Source organism: Diuraphis noxia, unplaced genomic scaffold (genome assembly GCF_037042655.1).
Source record: "Diuraphis noxia isolate RWA-SAM2 unplaced genomic scaffold, SU_Dnox_SAM2 contig0001, whole genome shotgun sequence".
In the NCBI taxonomy this organism is placed as follows: Eukaryota; Metazoa; Arthropoda; class Insecta; order Hemiptera; family Aphididae; genus Diuraphis; species Diuraphis noxia.
In genome coordinates this window covers 38504429-38526530 of record NW_028301711.1, presented here as the reverse complement: position 1 = coordinate 38526530, position 22102 = coordinate 38504429, and the positions used below count along the sequence as shown (strand labels likewise).

The window sequence follows — 22102 nt, the reverse complement described above, 5'->3', positions numbered from 1 at the left end:
GAACGTTTTTTGAGCTTTATTTATCCGTATACTTATTTCCTTTGACCAATCATTCTTTGTACTTAAAGTTGCTCCCATATATTGAAAATCGCTTAATTTTCGTAGGATAAATTCTCCGTCTTACTGGAATCCTCCCCACTCTCAATTAGTTCCATTATCTTTGTTTGCTCGGTATTTATTTCAAGCCTTATTTTATTCGCTGCTTCTTCTAACACTCTGGCTGCGTTAGCTGTGTCTTCAAGCAAATAACCTATTATATCTAAATCGTCAGCGAAACCGAGGAGTCATATCTTATTCTGACCGATTAATAACCCACCTTCATTGCCCTGTAGTATTCTTACTACCTTCTCTAGGGCAAGGTTGAAAAGTACTGGTGACAGAGCATCCCCTGTTTTAGTCCGGTTTCCACTGTAAAGGTTCCCGATGTTACATTTTGTGTTCTTACTCTGTACTTCGTGCCTTCCATACACATTTTAGTTAGTGCTATTAACTTTTTTGGGAAACCAAACTCATACATAATATTGTAGAGACTCTCTTTGTCTCTTTGTGGATACTATCATAGGCCTTTTTAAAATCTATGAATAGTTGCCACATATTCTGCCGATATTTGTACCTCTTTTCAATTATTTGACCTATTATGTATAATTGTTCTGTGGTTGAACAGCCTTTCCGGAAGCCGCATTGGTATTCACCTAGGCAATCCTCCGAATAAGGGGTAATACGATTTAGTAATATCCGAGAGAAGACCTTGTACGCGGAGTTCAAAAGCGATATCCCTCTATAATTGTCACACTATGTCTTGTCTCCTTTTTTATGCAATGGTATGATGATTGCCTCATTCCAGCTATCTGGTACTCGTTCTTCCATCCATATTAGCTGGCACAGTCTGTAGATTACTACATGTAGCTCCTCGCCTCCATATTTTAAGAGTTCTGCTGGAATATCATCGGTACCCGGTGCTTTCCAATTTTTCAGGCCAAATATTGCAATTTTTACTTCTTCTAGACTAACATCCTCTACATATGGCTCCGCTCTTTCATATTCGATATGTTTTACAGGCTGCGCTGGCATCCTACCATTTAATAATTTTTCAAAATATCCTTTCCATCTCTCAGCTCTTGACTCTGGCTCCATTAGCATTTGTCCGTCTTGGTCTCTGATTCCATTCCATATAGGGTTGAATTGCTTATACTGTTTAATGGCTCTAAAAAAGTTTCTAGTTCTCCCTTGTGCATGGTCATTCTCTGCGGTTTGAAGTATGTTGCTAAAAAATTTTCTTTTTTCCCTTTAAAGGGTATTTTTGCAGATTTTACGTTCCCATATGAAAACTTCTTTAGTTATTTGATTGTTTTTTTTTAGTAAAGTTATCTCTCGCTTTACGGCGTTTTTCTACAGCCATTCTACAAACATCATTATACCAAGTATTTCTTGACCTTTTTAGCTCACCAATACTGGTGGTCGCTGCTTTGTTAACAGCATTTCTCACTATTTCTCAATCCAAATCTACGTCCATTTGTTCATTATTCTCCTTAAGGTTCTTCATGACTTCGTTCTCATACTTTTTCCTCACGATTTCATCTTCGAGTAACTCTAGATTAATTTTTATCCTTTTGTCTTTCTTGAATTTCGATTGGCCTTTTAACTTTGATCTAAGTTTGGCAATCACTAAGTAGTGATCCGTGTCACGATCGGCGCCTCTATAGCTTCTTACATCGTAAATGGTACTACGGTATCTAGTCTGTACGAGAACGTGATAAATTTGGTTCAGGGTTACGCCATCCGGTGACCTCCACGTGGCTTTGTGAATACTTTTGTGTGGGAACGTAGTACTGCTAACAGTCAACCCATTTGATGTTGCAAACGCTATCAATCGCTGACCATTGTCATTGCTGTTACTATGTAAACTTTCTTTCCCTATGCAAGGGAAGTACTGTGGTTCCATTCCGCAATTTGCGTTGAAGTCAACTAGTATAATCTGTATCACGTTCCCATTGATGCTCTCATATGTTTCAGTCAGTTAGTCGTAGAAAGCATCTTTCACATTGTCATATTTTACTTCTGTTGGTGCATGTCCATTTATTAAACAAATATTAATTGGGCTAGTGTTGATGGTTAATATTGATATCCTTTCAGATACTGGATTAAACTCTTTAATGTACGGTACTAATGTCTTATGAACTGCAAAACCGCTACCGAAGTGATGCCGGCGTGAACTTGGCAGCGCAAAATTGGAAATTGGTCTCACTTTGAAAATAAAGTCCAACAAACTTTAAAAGTTATCCAACACTGTCCAAAAATCGACCAAAAAATTTGTTGGATTAATTAGGTGTATGTCTGCTAATATTGCGCGTCAAAGTTCACAAGGGTTGTTTCACTTATTCTATTTAAATAATTAAGTTAAAAAGTTAATATGAATTAAAACTAACTAGTTAATGTCCACTTTTATAGTAACCTAAAATAAAAATCATTTTAGATTTCGAACGAGGTGAGGAATTTTATAATGATATATGTTTTTTCTGTGTCCATCACCATGTTTTAGAGTAGAAATAAGTCTTTGATTTTTGACTTCAGTCCATATTTAAAAAGAAAAATTCATCCTAGACTGACAAATTATCCCCGTTCAGAATCGTTTTTCGTATACAATGATACCAGTCATTAAATTCTAATTTAACACATCAATTATATTGACCTTCTCTCCATCTCTATTATACAGCAGAGCGATACTCACTTGCCCATTTTTTTTATTCCATTTTACATTTAAGTTAATTAGATAAATTTTGATTTGAGATATTCTAAATTTACGTTTAAATTAAAATTACAAAGTTTGTTTTAATAATTTATGATGTGAACTTGATAGGTAAATAACTAATATAGATATTAATAGATACGACCTTTTAAGTACATCATCATATTTAAATGACCGGAATATAGTTGTAAACGATTCAGCAGTCCATTTGACTTGCTGATTTTCGTGGCGTTCTTGACCCTCATTAAAATTTCTCTCTAGTAGCCATTGTAAGTCGTAAGTACTCTCGTGGCTGTCATCCCATTTCACATAAAGTTTATCATTGCTTATAACCTGAAAAGAGAAATAGTGCAAATAATATTTCTATTTTACGCTGTACTAAATGAGGGAAACTGAATTAATATTTGTTTGGAGTTATTATTTATAAAATCAAGCGTAAAATTAAAAACCATTTGTACTCGGATGTCAGTGCCGGTACGTATTTAGTACAAAAGTATATCTTACAGGGAACGCCTCATAGAATGGCCGGATTTGGTTTAATTTTTTTTTAATATTTTGTATAAGAGAATATTTGTCAAGTGGGATCAAAGCTTGATTTTCAAAATTATAATTATAGAAACTGAAAAATGCATTTAATTATTGCTCATTATTTATTTTCCAAACGTATTTTTCTAGCACTATTATATTATGTATAATTACAATTCGGAATTTGATCCTAACTGAAATGATTTATCATATAATTTTAGAGGAAAAAAAATCCAAAATATCAACGAGGTTTGAGAGTTTCCTGTAATGTAATTTCTGTAGATGTATTTATCCCTATTTATGCTCTCTCTAAGTATAGGTTTTTGAAAGGTATTATAATTTAGGTAAAAACTGTAATATAAAATATAATTTTCAAATTTTATAGAATTGCAAAACTTCGGAAAATCCGGCAACCACACCCTTAAAGAGATGAATAACGGTGATAAAAAAACTAAATGTAGCTGATATACTTATACGAACAAAATGTGTTATCGTTAAACATATTATTATTGTGAACAAAATCGCTTTAGTAGGTACAGGAGAACTCCGCGATTATCCGAACGCCAATTATCCGGACGTCCAATTAATCGGACGTGAAAAAAAATAGCACGTGCCGTTATTCATACATGTTGAAATTACAAAATTGCACTTGGAAAGGTCATGAAATAAGTTACTGGAGCAAGTTGAAGACCAAAATGTAGAATTAAATGTTGAAATAGCTGAAATACAAGAATGTATATAAGCCAAGTTCACGTATTTGGGGATTGTGATGAAGACAATATAAATGAGTGATTGCTTATGGATAAAAATGGTCTTGGGTATCAAATACTTTCAGATGATGAAATTGTTCTTAGCTTATTTGAAGAAGATGATACTGAAGAAGAAGAAAATGAAACTAACGATTTGACTGAAGGTGAAAATGGGCCGTCTTATTCTGAAGCTTTTGATAATTGGATTTGGCGTTTAAATGGTTTGGGAGGCAAGAAGAATCCAACACCACTCAATTGTAGCAATTAAGAAGGTTGAAAGACATAGCTGCTCTAAAGGGAAAGGCAACTATGAAGCAAACTATAATATCATCATTTTTCAAAATAAAATAAATAATGTGCCAAGTCAGCTTTTTTTTTGTTTTTAAAACATTCATTGTACCTGTGACGTTTTATTTGGAAGAGATTTCGCAATGAGTAAACCTTTTAGATAAAAATCTTCTTCCTTTCGTTATTTAATTATTGATTACAGCGAAAAGTGTTGCAAAAAACATACCTACAATCTACATATTATGTTACACACATTCATTGCAGTCACACATACACAAACACAGACACAGTACGTATAAAGATGTAGTAACTTTAATATAACTATAAAATATTTAATTTTTAATTTGTATAGCTAATGGTTGAAAGTACATACAAGTTTACACTTGTTTTCTCTTAGACTTTTTATGAGAAAAAAAAATGAATAAAAATATCTATAAGGTTTTTAAACTATGTATACCACGAACCTATTATTCACACCATTCATCGTTATACCATAACATCGTTTTATTTTCAACCATTCTTATTTTTTTTTTTTATCGTCATCTTTAAGTTTATATATCATTAACGACTCCCAACTATTGCTAAAATTTTTTCATAATGTGTTTTATTAGCAATTTCTTATATTTACTTATATACTATAAATTATACACATACACTGCAGTGAATGTTTAACACTAGCACATTACAATATTGAGACTTGATTTTTACGGTTCTAAGATAATAGTATAATCAAATAATTATCATTTGTTACTTACGTAATTGGAAATATAAATCAGACTTGTAATCTGATAACTATTCATACCTGCATTTCATTATTACCTAGTTGGCAATTTATTGAATGATATTATCACCGTGTTCTTTTTTAATTAATATTACAATTAAAACATTAGAATAATTTAAACTGCAATATCAACCGTAACAGAATATCATATTTTTGATAGGTTAGTATCATGCTTGTTACTCAATAGGTACACAAATAGATCTGTAAACATTTATCTTTTTAATTGTAATTATTCGATCCGACTATCATAGTTTTTTGAAATAAAAATTTACCATCCGTTAGCACCAAAATATAAATTTATGTTTAATTATGTTTTATACATTAATATTTAAGAGGAACCAAACAGAAATACGGCGATGAATTGTAAAATATAGGTTGGTAACTGAATTTAACACTGAATTATGTTTGTTAGTAATTAGAAGGAGGGTGAAAGCTAATTATATCCCAGATGAGTTAATGTAAGTTATGATTTAGGTCTGTACGTTTTAAAATTATGATTTATCGGTGCAATGATCAACTGTAATAGCAAACTAATATTTTACATTTATTTACTAATTACCTACTGTAATATGTGTACTTGATTAAGTTAATCAGTTAATTACATTTAATGTGTGTTATTCAAAAATAAAATTACCGATTAATTTCCTAAGAGAGATTTATTTTCATGTATTACGTTGTATATGGTGCAGCTAAAAATGTTTGAGATACACAGATATTTTCAATATGGTAAAACATGGTAATAGGCAAATAAAATTATTATAACCATCAGTAAAAACTAAAATTCTAGGTATTTCGAACCATTTTAACTTCATCAGATAAACGTGTTTATCTTTAGTATCAGAAACTAGTTATTGTTATATAGTAAAGTCGATAACTTCTAATTAATTATTTAAACCAATAACAACTTAAAAACATTACATGTCTTATACAAATATATACTTATAATATACATAGTTTATATAAATTTGCTTTAGATTGAAAAATACACTCACACTATAGCTAAAACAAAATTATAAAGTAGACAAAACTAAAACAAATTAAGTCAACGTTAACCCAAGAAATTTTCGGCTTTGCACTGAATCTAAAAATTGTGAATTCTATCATTCTAGCATTAAAAATGTATAGCCTGATGTTTCATGAACATGGTGTTTAAATTGTATGTAATTTGAACGGATTTTAATTATATTAACAAAATAAATTTGAGATCTGTTATAACTCGTTATATTGTAGTTTTCTAAACTAGCTTTTATTATTATTTTTATTAATTTCATAATAACTTATTATATATAATTTCAACATTTATTAGGGCGAGGAAACATTTTTAATGTATATTTGGTTAAGAAAATAGTACCTATTTTCAAAAGCAACTCTTAATAAATATACAAAAACAATTCATTTACTAAAAAAGTGAAAAAAAGATACCTAAATAAAAAAAGTAAAAGTAATATCTAATACAAATATTATAATTTTGAACTCCATATACTTTTACTTAAACCTGATAATTTGTTCAATTCGTTAATATAGTTAGGTATTTAAAAACAAATAATTTAACAGATTTGCTAGCAAGAATGATTACAAGAAGTGCTTTATTAATGATAATGATAATATGATGATGCCAATTATATAGCTCTTAATGTGTCACTTTTGAAATAATTTTTTTTACAGTTCCATAAAAATGACAATGCTTTGTGATTGTGGGCTTTGGCTCGCTACTTACCATTCCAACCGTATGAATATTGGTTGGCACAAAAATAATTTGACAAGCCCATACAGATTTAGAGTGGGGAAATGCTTTGGTATATCTCATGTAAATGATGACCCCGAGGGCCGAGATGAGTTATTTAAATTAGTAGATGGTAATTTATTAATTAGGTGTTAGTTATGATGAATATCACTCTAATTATATGGTATAACATGCTGGGGAGGCGCCAGCAAAACAGACATAAAATCGGTATATATTGCCCAGAAAATTATTATAAAAGTAGCCTACTCGTTACTGCCAACATACCCTTCAATAGATATATTTAAAAATACTAACATACTATCAATCTATAAATTATAAATTAAACAAACACTTATAAAAACAATTCAAATGCAGATACTTAATACTACAGATATAATAGACAGTAGAACAGGTAATAACATAAAATTACCTTATATATCATTATTCAGTACAAAAAGTGCTCCCGATTGTATGGTCAGAACTATATTCAACAATTTAGGAAATGATGTAAAGAGTCAAATCAAGTATGAATGTGAAAATCAGTCTAATAAAACCAATGTAAAAAATATAATTAACAAAAATCGTATAAAAAATATAGGTAATTACTAAAAATAGTAAATTACCTAGATGAGAATGTGTGTAAAAATCAATTATTAAAAAGTATCTATGTATAAATATAAATGATTATCTATTAGTATCGTTTAGTTATATAATTATAAGATAATGTTTGTTTAGAGAAGTAAAATACATCATTCTCAATTTTATAAGACACATTTTATTTTATTTTATTATATTATATAAGTAATATGTATAGGAACTCCGTATACCTACCAGAAACGAGCTTGCTCAGTTGGTATACGTATCAGCTCTTATCACTATTATTGTAATAATTTAACTTTTGAAATTTGATTATTGTATTGAAATTATGATATTGATTTTGCTGAAAAAATAAATACATCGACGATAATAATGAAAACTCTGATTTTTGAGAATCGAATGTCAGGAAAATCTAAATATATATGGTTGTCAGATCTACAATTTGTAAGTAAAGATATACATTTGTTATTGATGTATGAATCCAGCTTCTAAAAATATTCATTCAACGTATCATAATTTTTTACAAGTACCAACCTGCCATGAAACAATAAAAAATACACAAAATTTTAAAACTATTGATTAAATATGTAAATAATTTTTTTCTAAAAACATACGTCTTAAGCAAATGTTTGAACTTTGAACACATATTTACCAATATTCATTAAACTAAGTTTACATGGAATAAATTTATATAGTTGGCCATTATATCTGGTTGGAGAAAAAAAGTCCACATTCATTTAGATGAATTTTGACACACTGATAGAATGGCACACTATTAGAAAGATTAGGTATAAGATTTATTTCCATAGAGTTTGATTTTTTTACAGATTTTACGTTTCATTAACACTTATCTTCTCGAATATCAGAAGAAAATAGAAAAATTGGATATTACAGTTTTAATTCAAAGGTATTGATGAAATATTTGAGAATGTGGTTGTTGTGATTCTAATGTAAAAATATAAAACTAAATGTCCTTTAAACATAAATAACGCATCCAAAAACAAAATTTTGTTTCATTATAAAAATACAGAAACTGATACTGTACAATGTTGTTTTTATTTGTTGATCAAAGTTAAAATGTTAGAAGTTTAAATTTTAAAATTTAATTTAAATTTAAAAATATAAAAATATTTCAAGTCTTTAGTTTGAGTAAGTCAATGTCATTAAATTCAAACAGCGTTTTTCTATGTTCATTGGTTGGCTATTTCTATACCTAATTTAAATTACAGTAATAGGATTCGCCTGCTGTTTAATATAATTTAGAAAATAATCTCGAGTTTGGACTTTTAAAAGCGAAATTGAGCTTCACATTTAGCTTTCAGATTATTTTAAACTCAAAGTTCAGTATTGTTTTAATATCAACTTTCCAAGTAACGACTAAAATACCCGTACATTTTCCAGCATTTTCTTCGTATCATAGGTCAATGTACATTATTTTGTGAATTACTTAAATAATGGTGCGTGTATCCTTTTGCACAACCATTACCAAAGATCCATGAAGCGTTCAAAGGGACATTGAAACATTTCAATTAAAACTTATCGGATTCTTTAACCTTTTGCAAAAAAACATATAAATAGATTTGTTTTTTATTGATTATATCCCCACAATTTGAAAACATGGAAATTAGTGTTACATGTGTTTAAATTATTTATTGTTAACATTGTAATTAAATATAAAAAAGGTAAAACAAAATTCAATTTTGAAATTATTCGCAATATTAGATGTAGTATTTGAATCAACATTTATATATTTTAATTGAGAAAAATTAAAAATATATCGCATAGTATTATCACAATTATTTTTTATTTTAGTAGTATAATATAATATTTAAACATAATTTTTTTTTTTTAAGTTTATTAAGGCTTCAAAAACACAGGTTTTTAGTCTACTTATAATTATATGATGATATTTATATTAGCATAAGTAATAACTACGGATCTAAGAAGTGGATAAGAAGATGTAAAACTAAATGGTAAAAAAAATGTTCTCATTACTTTTTAAAATATTACAAAACAACTAAAAAAAATAAAATCTTAGGTTTTATGAAGTACCTACATGTTTTCCATGAAAAAAAGATTTTACTATTTTGTAATAAGTAGTTTTACATGACATTTTCACCAAATTGATAATGACTTACCTATAAGTTAGGTTAGGTTATTATAGTAATAATAATGTTATATTATGATATATTATTATGAAAATTAATTTAATACAATTTTGAGTAATAATATAAACTTAAATTACCAAGTTTTAAAATATTCTCAGAAATAGAGACTGACTCCATACCCACTTAGAATCGTTTTTCATACCTTTGAAATGGTTAATCATCGAATTTAGATTAAACTCATCCATTACACCGATAATATATTCAATGATGAGATAAAACGGAAACCAACTATACAACAGCAGAGTGATTTTCTCAAATTTTTTAATTTTAAATCTGTTCCCATTTCGAAAATGTTTACAGTAAGTCAGTAATAGGACGTAGTGTCCTACACAATGGAAGATACTGAATTCAACGCTATTTCTTGTAGGTAAGTAGGTATATAATGTACCATTTGTACAAACATTGGTTGTGATAGACATATTATTATTGTAAAGGTGCGTAATTCTGTTTTTGGATATTACATAATAATATTATCATTGATTTCCGAAACTCGGAGCACATTGATGTTATTTTTAGTGAAAAACATATATACGCGTTTATTGTAGCGCGTCGTGCATGCTATTATGACGCTTAAGGCTGCTGTCATTTGAATACACAATCGCTAGATTGCACTCGCGTTAACAATATTATTACAGCGCAAACCGCCATGATATTATCATATAGTGATAAAATAATAACCGTTATTGAGTTGGCTCATAATATACGGTTTTGTATGTTAGAGACACTATGATGAACGATGATAATAATTGTATTACCATGTATTCTAGTTTTAATGAGTTTTATCTGGTGGAAAACAATTTTTTTTTCATAAAAAAATTTCGTTTCAATAACTCTGGAGTTTTGATAGTGATTTTGCTTTTTATGTGTAATGCATATAAACTATATTATTATGATGTTGGTATAAAAATACCGTATACCAGAAAAAATATATTTTGCAAATAGGACTAATCTAATTATGCATATTTATAATTGGCTTCGTTAAATAAAAAGCACCTATTATTTAATTGATTGGCAGAGTGCAGTGGTACGGGGATACCCCGCAAAATATTTGTCCACTACTCCGCTTGTCTAAACTTTAAATACTTATAACTCATAAACTACTCGTCCTAAATTTGATTCTTATGAATCGAAATACTTAGAAAATTATTCTGATTTGGAATATGGAATTAAAATTCTATGTTGTCATTCAAAAAAGTAAAAAACTTAAAAAATGATAAGGATAAAAAATATTTAAAAATATAATTTTTTAATAAAAACGTTGGTTTTTTAATAACTTGAAACTATGTAAAATAATATTTTCAAAAACATTAATAATTTTTGAAATAATGAATATTCAATGATAAAAGAATCACCCAGTATGTAACTATATATAAACTGGAGCCTTAATTTCTAATCCTTTTTCTGATTATATTCTTGGGTTTTGATTACTGGTCAGGTTGTTAAAGTCACAGAGATAAAAGGATCAAGTCGTACGATATCGTAACTCTGGGTTTTAATTTTAAAATCAAAAGATATGTAAAAAGCCTAAAAAGTGATGAAAATCTAAATGTATTGTTATTATAAAATATTAACTGAAATTATGAAAAAAGCTATTATAATTACAAAAAAAAAAAAATTAGGTTTTTAAAATGTTATATTATTAGTTTTTCAAACATAATAAATATAAAATTTGAATTCAAATTTTTAAAAACCAAAAGTATGTACCACTGCTGAACATGATTTTTATTATCTATACAATGATAATCAAAAAAACTAATATTTATTTAAACAATACAAATGTCAGTTTAAGACATCGAACGTACTGTAGGTACTGCTATTAGTGTTCATTACAGTAAGAAGAAACTTTTTCGTCACACTATAATTCAGAAAAGTATTATCACTGGATATTTTTTCTACTAGAGTGGATTACAGTTCAATAATTAAGGGTAGGACAATTTTATTATATATGTATAAAAAAAATATTTCGTTTTCCTTTACTTTTCATTTTCCTTCCTAAAGTAAAGAAAGTACTTTCTATTTTATAGGGGTTTTGTCGGGAATATTTTTCCTAACTTAAAGAGTTTAGATCTACCATTTTTGTCTGAGCAAATTGAGCCTAAAAAGTTAGACCATTCGCTGTTGTGACAACTGTGGAGAAGGTCTTGGACTAGTTCCATCTGGTTCAATTCAGTTTTTACTTGTGAATATTAATTGTAATGCTGCCATAGTGATCTGAGGTTTCTCTAAATCTTTTTATCATCAGAAGGATTAATAGTACGAGTGTGTTTTTTTGGGTCGATACAAGAATAGCAGTGAGATTGATGATGGATTCATAAATCTTATCATTTTAGATATGTCAAGAAGAAGAAAAGATGCTGATTTCATGTTTAGGCGCAAATCAGTACAGTTCGTAATTCGAGAAGGACCGGGTGGTAGCGTTTAAGAGGCTCTGGTCTGAATGTCTAATCGAATCGGCAAATGATCAGATAATAGTTTCTCAGAGCGATTTGAGAGTTGATAGAAAAGTGAACCTGTCTTCATGATTGCGATTATCAGGTTGATGATTTGAATTATCAGGATAGTGTGTGGGAGAATAAAGAGCTATCACAGTTACATCATTTCTAAAATGAATATAACTTGAAAGCAAGGCGCCAGCATAATTGCATGGTTAAAAGACAAACTTGTTGCTTATTGCCACCGTGTTGCTGTTGATTATCTTTGTGACTATATGTGGCCCATCAAATATGTGAAATATATTTTTTATTTCTTTATTCAGAGTATTTGATAGCTCATGTGCTTTTGTTAGTACTTGTTGATCAACCATGCACTTAGTTTTTCGCTTTATTTCTTGAGACTTGGAACGTCTACAAGTTATTTTTTCAACTCCTACAGGTTCTTCATATATGTCATTTTTTTCAGCTCACACAAAAAAAGAATATTTTTTCGTTTGTTAAAAAGATTTCCATTGGTTACATATTGTTTAAATATTATAATTAGTTGAAAATAATATAAGGATAGTACAATGGTATAGACATTAGGCATAGAAATCTTTTGCACAGACAACACTGGCATGGTAGCTAGTATATTATATTTCAATCTTAAGTTATTATAGTTCTAAATAATTATTATAACCAATGTTTATTTGACTATTTCGTAACAATATAATTTTTAATTTGAATTAATATATAAATATATATATAAAAATATTCTTGGACATAATATGAAAGGGAAAGGTATTCAAATTAGTCTCTCAATTTTTAAATTAAAAAAGCATTTTTTTTTTTTTATAATAGAGGAAAGTGGGCTAAATTTGTGTGTCTTTTTTTTTTTTTGAGGTAGTGCAAAAATTAATACTGGGTGAATTCACATTTTATTTGTTTGTGTAAAAAAAACGTACCGATAGCATTTACATAAAAAGGTATAATTGGTATAATTTTCGAAGAGAAAATTAAATAAGAGTTCCGGTTCTAAATACCAATGATGGTTTTTTTTGTTTAATTATTTTTCCTTTAAAGGTATGAATATATAATATACATATTACATATATTCTATTCTATGAAATTCAACCACGGCTGTGTCATTTTATAGTAGCTTTGTACTACATTAACGATGTAAAAAGAAATATATCAGATAAATAAGTGTAACTAAGTACTGTATATAAGTAAAGTTTTGAAATAGAGTATATTATTTTAAAGTGGCCGTAACACAATACAACGTAACCTGTTAATTTACCCAATTTTTAATTACTAGATTATTTATTTTTGGATTTATACCCTCTATAGTGTGCACAGTAATATTACTTCATATATCAATAATAGAAGGCTAATAATATAATATTATAGTACTTAAATTAATAAGTTTAATTACCATGGTCGAACCAAGATAAATAGTTTTTCATATAGATAAATATATTAAAGATAATAGACCAACTATTTATTTATATCGACACGAAGAAAAAAAAATACTAAAAATATATAAGCTATCAATTAAACAGCATTTCATATTATATTATATTTTTTTTTTTTTGTTCTAAAAAAAAAAAAAAATGTTTTGCTAGTACATTATATTTATTTTAATTCATTACAATCCCATTATTTATACGTAATCAATTGATTTTTTCTACAAAATAATTTTTGTTTAGTTATTTATAATTTCTACAAAGTTTGGACTTTTCATGTTTCATTATTTATTTCATGTTTTTACAAATCATAAAAAATATTTATATATATATATATATATATGTAATAATAATTAAATTGTATTTATTAACTATAAATGTTAAACATTGAGGGGGTGGCCAAATTCAAACAAGAAGAAAACCAAAATAATAATATTGATTGTTCGCATAATTTTTACTTCCATACGTAACCTGCACCCACTGGCTAAGGATATAACCATATAGACTAATGAGTATAAAGTAATAATATTAATAATCATTTCAAAATATTACATAAAAACCTTTATCATGGGAATTAGTGGTTTCTTAATTTTATGTTTTATGTCAAATTTAAATATTTTATTCAGCATGCTACACATTATTATACATAATAATATATCATATTTAATAATAATAATAATTGATGTTATAATATTATAAAATATAAGAGGCTTGGTAAAGAAACAGTGGAAAGAATGAAGTACTTGAAGTAAGAATAACGATGTAATTGCACTGTTTGATGTTTGAATGCTAAGACGTAGCGTAGTAGCTAATGTAAAAATATTATTTAATAAAAATTAAAAAACAATTTAAATTCCATTATAATCGATGTTTTAACAGTATTTGTATTATATAATATAAATATAATTTTGTTTTGTTGGAACATTGTAACATGATATACCATCATCGCTGATAAAATAACATGATAGTTAACTCAAAAATGAAGACTAAAATATAAAGATAGTTTATGCTAGTAAATTAATACCCTATAATACATTAAAATATACCTTATAACGCTTGATGGACATTTTAATGGACCAGTGTGATGTTAAAACTAAATAAACTTGAATCTATACTCTATTAATTTTTTTTTTCAATGATTGTTTATAATCTATTATTGAATCGAATTTTGTAATTGGAATTCGCATAATACTTCGAACATATGTAATAATTATAAGGATAATAACATTATTAATAAATAATACATTTTTTTTTTAATATTGAATTGTATGATCATTATTTAATTGTCCATATAAATAAAATTTTATACGAAATTTGAAGATATCCAAAATTAATTTTAAAATATTTATAAAGTCATTAAACACTTATTATATCACACCATCTATTACAACATTTTCATGAATTGAGAGTCCCCTCCGGTTATTTTCCCTTTAATTCCCCATTGTCACGGCTAGACGCTGGTTCCTTAATTAAAATTTTTCCATCTAAACTTTAAAAAATAATCGTCATGCTGTATTGCCGTAATACAGTGTATTAGCAATAATAAATCAAAAATCGTTGTATTACTCTAGTTTATTAGTCAAATACATTTATATAACATTGATATTTGTTTTGTTTTTTTTTTTTTTATAATAACGTGCTATGTACAATCATGTATAATATTGAAAGTGTAATTTTTATAAATTTAAATATCACAATATTATGTATAATTTAAATATAATAAGTTGTCATTCCTAAATTAACATTCTGACAAATTTAAGTCATTAAAAATGTAATATATGTGAGTCCCTCTCCCTACATACTAGGTACATATTATAATATAAAGATCTGTGTTGCTATACAACAAAAGTAACAAAAATGGTATCTAAAAATAATTTAATTTGATAATTTATAGAACAATCTTCTGCACAAAGTGTACTTACAACAAAAGTATAAATAAACAAAGTGTAAAAATAAACTAATAATACAACAAAAAATGTCATTAAATAATTGGAAAAATCTTGGCTATAATACCTTCAAAAAAAAAATAATTGACAACATTATAACGATTACTAATAATAACTTACTTATTAACGAATAATAATTGGCGTGACATTTTATTTATTGTACACGTTATTAATTGTAAGTTATGTTTTGTTGTTGTTGTATTCGTGGGTAGGTAGTTATTAAATCTCTAAAAAGGCAAACCTACACTGTTTTACGTATTAATTCAACTAGGTATATTAAAAACATAAGTATAAAAAAAGTTCAAACCCGGGAAAACAATGTTTATATTATAATATATTAGAATATATTGCCATATTGGTAAAAATTAATAAAATTGGATTTTTATTAAGTATAATGTTTAATGAATATTTCTGTATCATTCTTATAAGTTGCAGAGGACTTTTATGAAGTTGGAGTTGGTCTACTTTCGATCATACAGTTCAGAGTATAAATAAGGGTGAAAATTTAATCACATTTTTTTATTGTAATACATTTTGATACTTGACTGTTATTAGGTATTGAATTTAAGTTAAATGAAAGATATTATACAATAATAAAATATGAAATGCAAATGACTGGAAATATTTATTATCCCCATTAAAATAATTAGACTAGGTACTGAAAACTTAATAGGAGGGGATTGTAACTTAACATTATGCCATTGATCTGGAATAAGTATACCTTAAACGGAATAGAAGTAATAGAACTATAGAAGTACAAAAACATTTTAGTTTTAATTAAAATGTCCAACTACATTAAATTATTTCTTAATCAAGCACTAAGTTATTAGATTTTATATATCAACTGCTTATAATTCTATATTATTGCTTGTACTAACAATATATCTATCAAAATTGTATATTTTATTTTGTGCACATTTAAAAAATAAAATTTGTTTGAATTTTTTTAAATTGAAATGCTGGGAAAAAACTGGCAATTAACTTTGTTGTATAGTAGGCTTTGAATGTACCTCGCCATAATAGAATACTTCTGTGGGTGAGTTCAATTTTTAATTCAATAATATTAATCATTGCATGCAAAAAACGATTTTGACCGTCTATCCATCTATCAGCCTACATTTCTAAGAGTATTTTAAAATACATTACATTTTATATTTATATTAGACATTTATTTTTCTTCTAAAAGTATTGTAGACTGAACCAATTTTTCCCGTTAACAAATTGGATACAATATTATAATATTATATTGTATAGTAATTATTAAAATATTATCTCATAATATAATATTACAATCTGTTTTATACTTATATTTTATATATCAATATAGAAACAACTCAATGGTGAGAATATTATATTAGTTGTATGATAAAAAAAATAAAATAATAATAAAAATATAACAATATAATTGTATAATATATATATGTAATATGTATGAAAATATAATTGTATCATAAATAACTTGAAATTAATTTAACTATATACGTTAAAAAAATAATTGTACCTATATAGTAAATGTGTAGTTACAAAAAAAAAAACGTGATATTGTGATTTTTAGTATTTTTTATAAAGGACACTTATATTTAATTAGGCTAAAATATGTAGTAGAAAAATTAGTATAGAATTTTGTATTTTATTTTTATTTTTATTAGCTTATATTTTGTACCTGCGTATTTAAACCTTATTGTTCAAAAATTATGGTAATAAAAACAAAATGATAACACTACGTACTTATTGAATACAATATTAAGATTATCCATATTAATATAACATATTAAATAGAAAGGTCAATTAAAATGTACTGAGGTAATAATAAGTTCTTATTTCTTACATAATTGAATCGTAAATAAGCGATTATCGTAATATTATATGTAATGATAAAGATGAGTGATTATGGTATACAATGTTTGTGCTGTTCTATGGTAAGGATATATATATATATATATAAATTAAATTAAAGCCAAGAAGTTTAGTATTTACTTACTACGAATATGTACCTACTTAGAAAAAAATTAAAGATCCAACATTTTTTGAAGACCTATGTTTAATTTAATACAAGACAATGTTTTGAACAATGTAATAAAATAATTTGTGCAGAAATTTATTCTCACCCACCAATAGGAAAAGCTAACAAAAATTATTTACTTTACTGTTAAATTTATAAAAATTGCTTGTTCAATATCCTGATAACAAGGATGACTTTTTAGTGCAATTTTTAGTTACTAAACTCATAAAAGTTGATAATATTAAAATCTTTTTGTATCCTATACAGCGAAATATGAGCAAAAACACGTTTCGGAAATGGCAGTCGACAATGACACGTTTGAAAATATATTCTCTTATAGGTATGTACAAGGTTAGGTACAACAAAGGCAATATCATGATTTGTACCGAAATGTTAATGAAACGTTTTGATTTAATTCTACGATGGAAATAGTATGTTTTTGAATAAAAGTATATTCTCAAACTTGTTTCAACCTATATAATATTATATATAGAACAAAATGTATGTTTATTTTTTAGTTTCCCCGGTTTCTCGTCATTTTTATAGCACGGAAATGCTTTGCATAATCTGATTTCGAAAAAATTGGGAACTGTTGTAATCAATTAGAATGTATTATTCTCATTTTTACTAAAAGATTCACAACTTTAATAGTATTTTAATATATTATCATCGACCATATAAAAGAGGAGTAGTACGATAATATAATTAAACAATAAAAGTATCATAAAAGTATATTACGTGTGAATAGTGGATGACTTACTTGGAGTCGCGTCGGCGCTGAACTGAACCGAAAATCACGGATCACTTGTTTCCGGAAACCGGACTCGGTGGATGTGCACAATAAACACTGGCAGTTGTTCCTAAGCCACACGTGAGGGTATCGGATTTGGCATCCACAACCGTCGTCTAGCCGGATTTCACGGTGTTGGTCGCCGCCGAACGAATCGGTCGCTGACCACCGCCGGACAGAGCCACCGTTCATGTTGGTTACCCGCTACTAAAGATTTCGATTACCACAGCGTTAACCACGTGTACTCGGTGGTCAGGACTGGGACAGGTATGCGAGGCTTTGTAGTGCAGCTTTTTCACGGCAAACACGGCAGCAGCAGTAATTTATTATTTTGTGGATGTTTTATTTCTACGACAAAACGAAAACAGTTCGCCAGACGATACGAGTGACAGCATGCGTGCCCGCTTGCACAGACTAAACTGTCGGGGGGAACGCCTCGGATAGAACCGGACACGCCGATCGTGTTCGCACGTCGTTCGACGGATATCGCGGGCTTTGTCGTGTGTGGCACGTGATTGGAGTGGGGCCAACCGAATCGGCCGTCTGCTACACGGTATGGCATCGTGCCCGATCCGTTCGAGGTTTACATCGTAGACGGCGGCGCGGCTGTGACAAATTAGGAATATCATTTTAGTAGTAGTTACTTCCTATGAAATGAGAAATTACATGGGTTATAGTTTAAATGGATGATTGCAAGGGTTAAGTTAAGCTATCGGCGTATGCCCCCTCCCTTGCCAGTGGTTTGCGTTTTGAGACGGTAAGCTACTAAAGTGATTTTGATAACAATTGTAGAGATTATTTTTAAAAACACTAGGAGAGCAGAAGAACTTAGAGAATACATTTAGACATATCCAATAATAATAGGGGACTCTGGTCAATTTTATTTTTTATATTTTTGATGATTACACACCATGTAAACTAAAAATTATAGTAAGTGCCGAATTTTAAAATTATTAATCTTCACAGACGGTGTTAAACCTAGTACTTATAACGATTAACTCTTCAAGTCATTATACCTAAACCGAAACTAGAAACACATCAAGTGTTGTATCTTGTATCTAATCTACCACTGCAGGCTGACACCTCACTTCGGTCAGGCGTGTCTACAAAGTGAGTTCATAAACGTGCTCACGGGGTGAGCTACTTAAACGTGAGCTTGACCGGACATTTTCTAGAGAAATCATAATATGTATACATTGAGTTATAGTGCGTATATTATCTTTATATATTATTAAAACGTAGTAAGGCGATTTCTTGTGACAGTTATATCTGAAGTACTACCGGACCGATTTTCACGATTTTTTTTTAAACGAAAGTACTCGGAGTGTAGATGAGCCATCAAAAGAGAAAAGTCCAAAAAAATAATTATTTAAATAGTTATTGGAAGTATAAAGTTTGCGCTATTGTTACATAGCGACGCGCGTTGTTTACCGTGTGCACTAACCAGGGATCGAAACAGGTTTTTCAAAAACCGGTTAAAACCGGTTAGAACCGCGGTTTTTTTCATTATTGAACACCGGAACCGGAACCGACACCAAAAGCTTTAAAACACCGATTAAAAAACCATAACTGAAACCCGAGGCCTTTAAAAAATCGTTTATAAAACCCAAACCGAAACCATAGAATTGAAAAACCGTTCCTGATCAGTTCTTGAAAAACCGATTAAAATTTAAAATCAATATCGGTTTCTTCAAATGTTATAAAGTTAATTATATTATTTATAATTCTAGTTAAAACGAGTATTTTCATTCGAAGAAAATAATATAATGTTGGAATTTATTAATAAAAATCCCGATGCTCTTAGGTAATCACTAATCAGTATTACGATTTACGAAATATTAATATATATTGGTAATACGAATATTGTTCTATTTATATTTTATATTATTCCTATACTTATTGTATTGGTTCTAAATTAAAATATAATATAACTACTATTATTTTGTCCACCCCTATGCGGTTATACATGTTTGTAATCACTAATCAGTAATCTGTATTGTTGTTATATTATATTAATTGTAATGTTAATATTTATTGCGATTGTCTATTGAGTATTGGTAATAAAAACGACACATGTTATTAAAAAATAGAAATATGTAAATATCTAACAATCTCTTGGATTAAAAATGTGTGTTAAACGTGTATTTATACCTTTTTAAATAACAGAATTGTCAATACTCCAATAACCTTTTTTAGCAACTATCCATTTAAATTTAATATTTTGTTCAAATATCATAAGTAGGGCCCGGATTTTTATGCAAAAATTATTGCTAAATATGCACATATTTATGCACTCAAAAATTCTAAAATATGCAAAAAATATGCAAAAAAATACGCAAAAAAAATTGTTTTATTGTGTATTAAAAACAGAAATGAACATCTTAAAACAATTACAAAATATATTAGGTATGAGAAAAAAATACAAACACCGTTCCAAAAACCAAAACCAAACATTTTCAAAAACCGTTCTTGAAACCGATAAATTTTTTTAAAAACCTTTTTTGAAACCGAAACTAAAACCAAAAAGTTTGAAAAACCGATCTTAAAACCTAAACCAAAACCAGAAAATTTAGAAAACCGAAACCGAAACCGTTAAAATATGAAACGGTTTCAATCCCTGGCACTAACACATCTTTACAACTTAATTTTATTATACTAGCTGAATTACCCGTCGCTGCCGGGTTACGGTAAAAATAAACAAATAGTTGAATAATTGTATAATAATTGTTACTGTTGTTGAACAGTTATCGTCGTGGTGTCGTCGTCTGAATCGTTGTCGAAAAATGGAATATCAATTAATTTCAATACCAGGCGATGGAAATTGTTTATTTCGTTCCGTGTCACATTTAATATTCGGCACGCAAGAAGAACATCGAAATATTCGATTAAGAGTGGTTAACTTAATAACTTGATGGTAAATAATTGGGATGTGTACAAAGAATTTGTCATTGGTGAGCTTTCGTATAGACTACCTATTTATAATTCTAATGATTACGAACATTTGATGACCCTAGATTGCGAGTATGCTGGTCACATCGAACTTGAATGCATTAGTCGACTTTATTATTTTATTTAAAAATATTATTTTTAATTTAGAAAATGTGTTTATTTTTTCACAATTTGCAATTCTTGCATCTAAAAATTAACATTGTTATTAAATAAATAACTCAATTGCCAATATGTTACCAGGGCCAGAAAAAACGTATTTAAGTTTAAATACAGTGTCAAAAGATTATGACGATTTTTTGTTTCCTACAGAATTTTTTGATAGTTTACATTTAAATGGTTTACCACCGCACAGTTTGGTACTAAATTTAAATGTTATCTCCAATCTTATGAATGGCCCATGATTTATTGTACGAAATATGTACGATCATTCTTTCGACTTGGAATCTATAACTGGTCATCGTATTTTATTGCCTAGAATTGATTTGACCCCGTCAGATTCTACTCTTCCCTTTTCATTCACCAGACGTCAATTTCCGATAAGAATAGCTTTTGCTATGACAATAAACAAAACGCAGGGTCAAACATTGGATAAAATAGGATTGTATTTACCCCAACCTGTGTTTAGCCATGGTAAACTTTATGTGGCCTTGTGCCCATGTCCAAAGTTAGATCTTCTGAAAAGTTAAAAATACAAATAATACGAAACAAAAAAAAAGATACAATGAATATAGTTTATAAAGAAATTCTATAATAATAATACTCAAATTCGTTGTTATTTATTTTTTTTTTCATTATATGTTTTTCCTATACATTAATTGCACATTATTCTAACGATGTATACATGATAAATGTATTAATGTAATTTAATTTAATGTAATAAATGTATACACGATAAATCCTTTATATTTATTTATTATTTACAATTATTCAACTATTTGTTTTTTTTACCGTAACCCGGCAG

The 22102-nt window shown here is 28.1% G+C and overlaps 1 protein-coding gene and 1 pseudogene across 1 annotated transcript in view; both read right to left on the bottom strand.

Annotated features, from left to right (window-relative positions):
- LOC107170406 (gamma-butyrobetaine dioxygenase-like) overlaps positions 1-18632 on the bottom strand; it is a 64669-nt gene extending 46037 nt beyond the window's left edge. The window contains exons 1-2 of the mRNA XM_089215031.1: positions 18163-18632; positions 2892-3079 (exon numbers count right to left, since the gene is read on the bottom strand). Coding sequence (XP_089071157.1) covers positions 2892-3079; positions 18163-18384 — 410 coding nt within the window. The 5' untranslated portion in view covers positions 18385-18632. The remainder of the gene's footprint in view (positions 1-2891; positions 3080-18162) is intronic.
- On the bottom strand, positions 1323-2736 carry LOC149060658 (protein CFDP2-like; annotated as a pseudogene).
- Positions 18633-22102: the final 3470 nt, after the last annotated feature.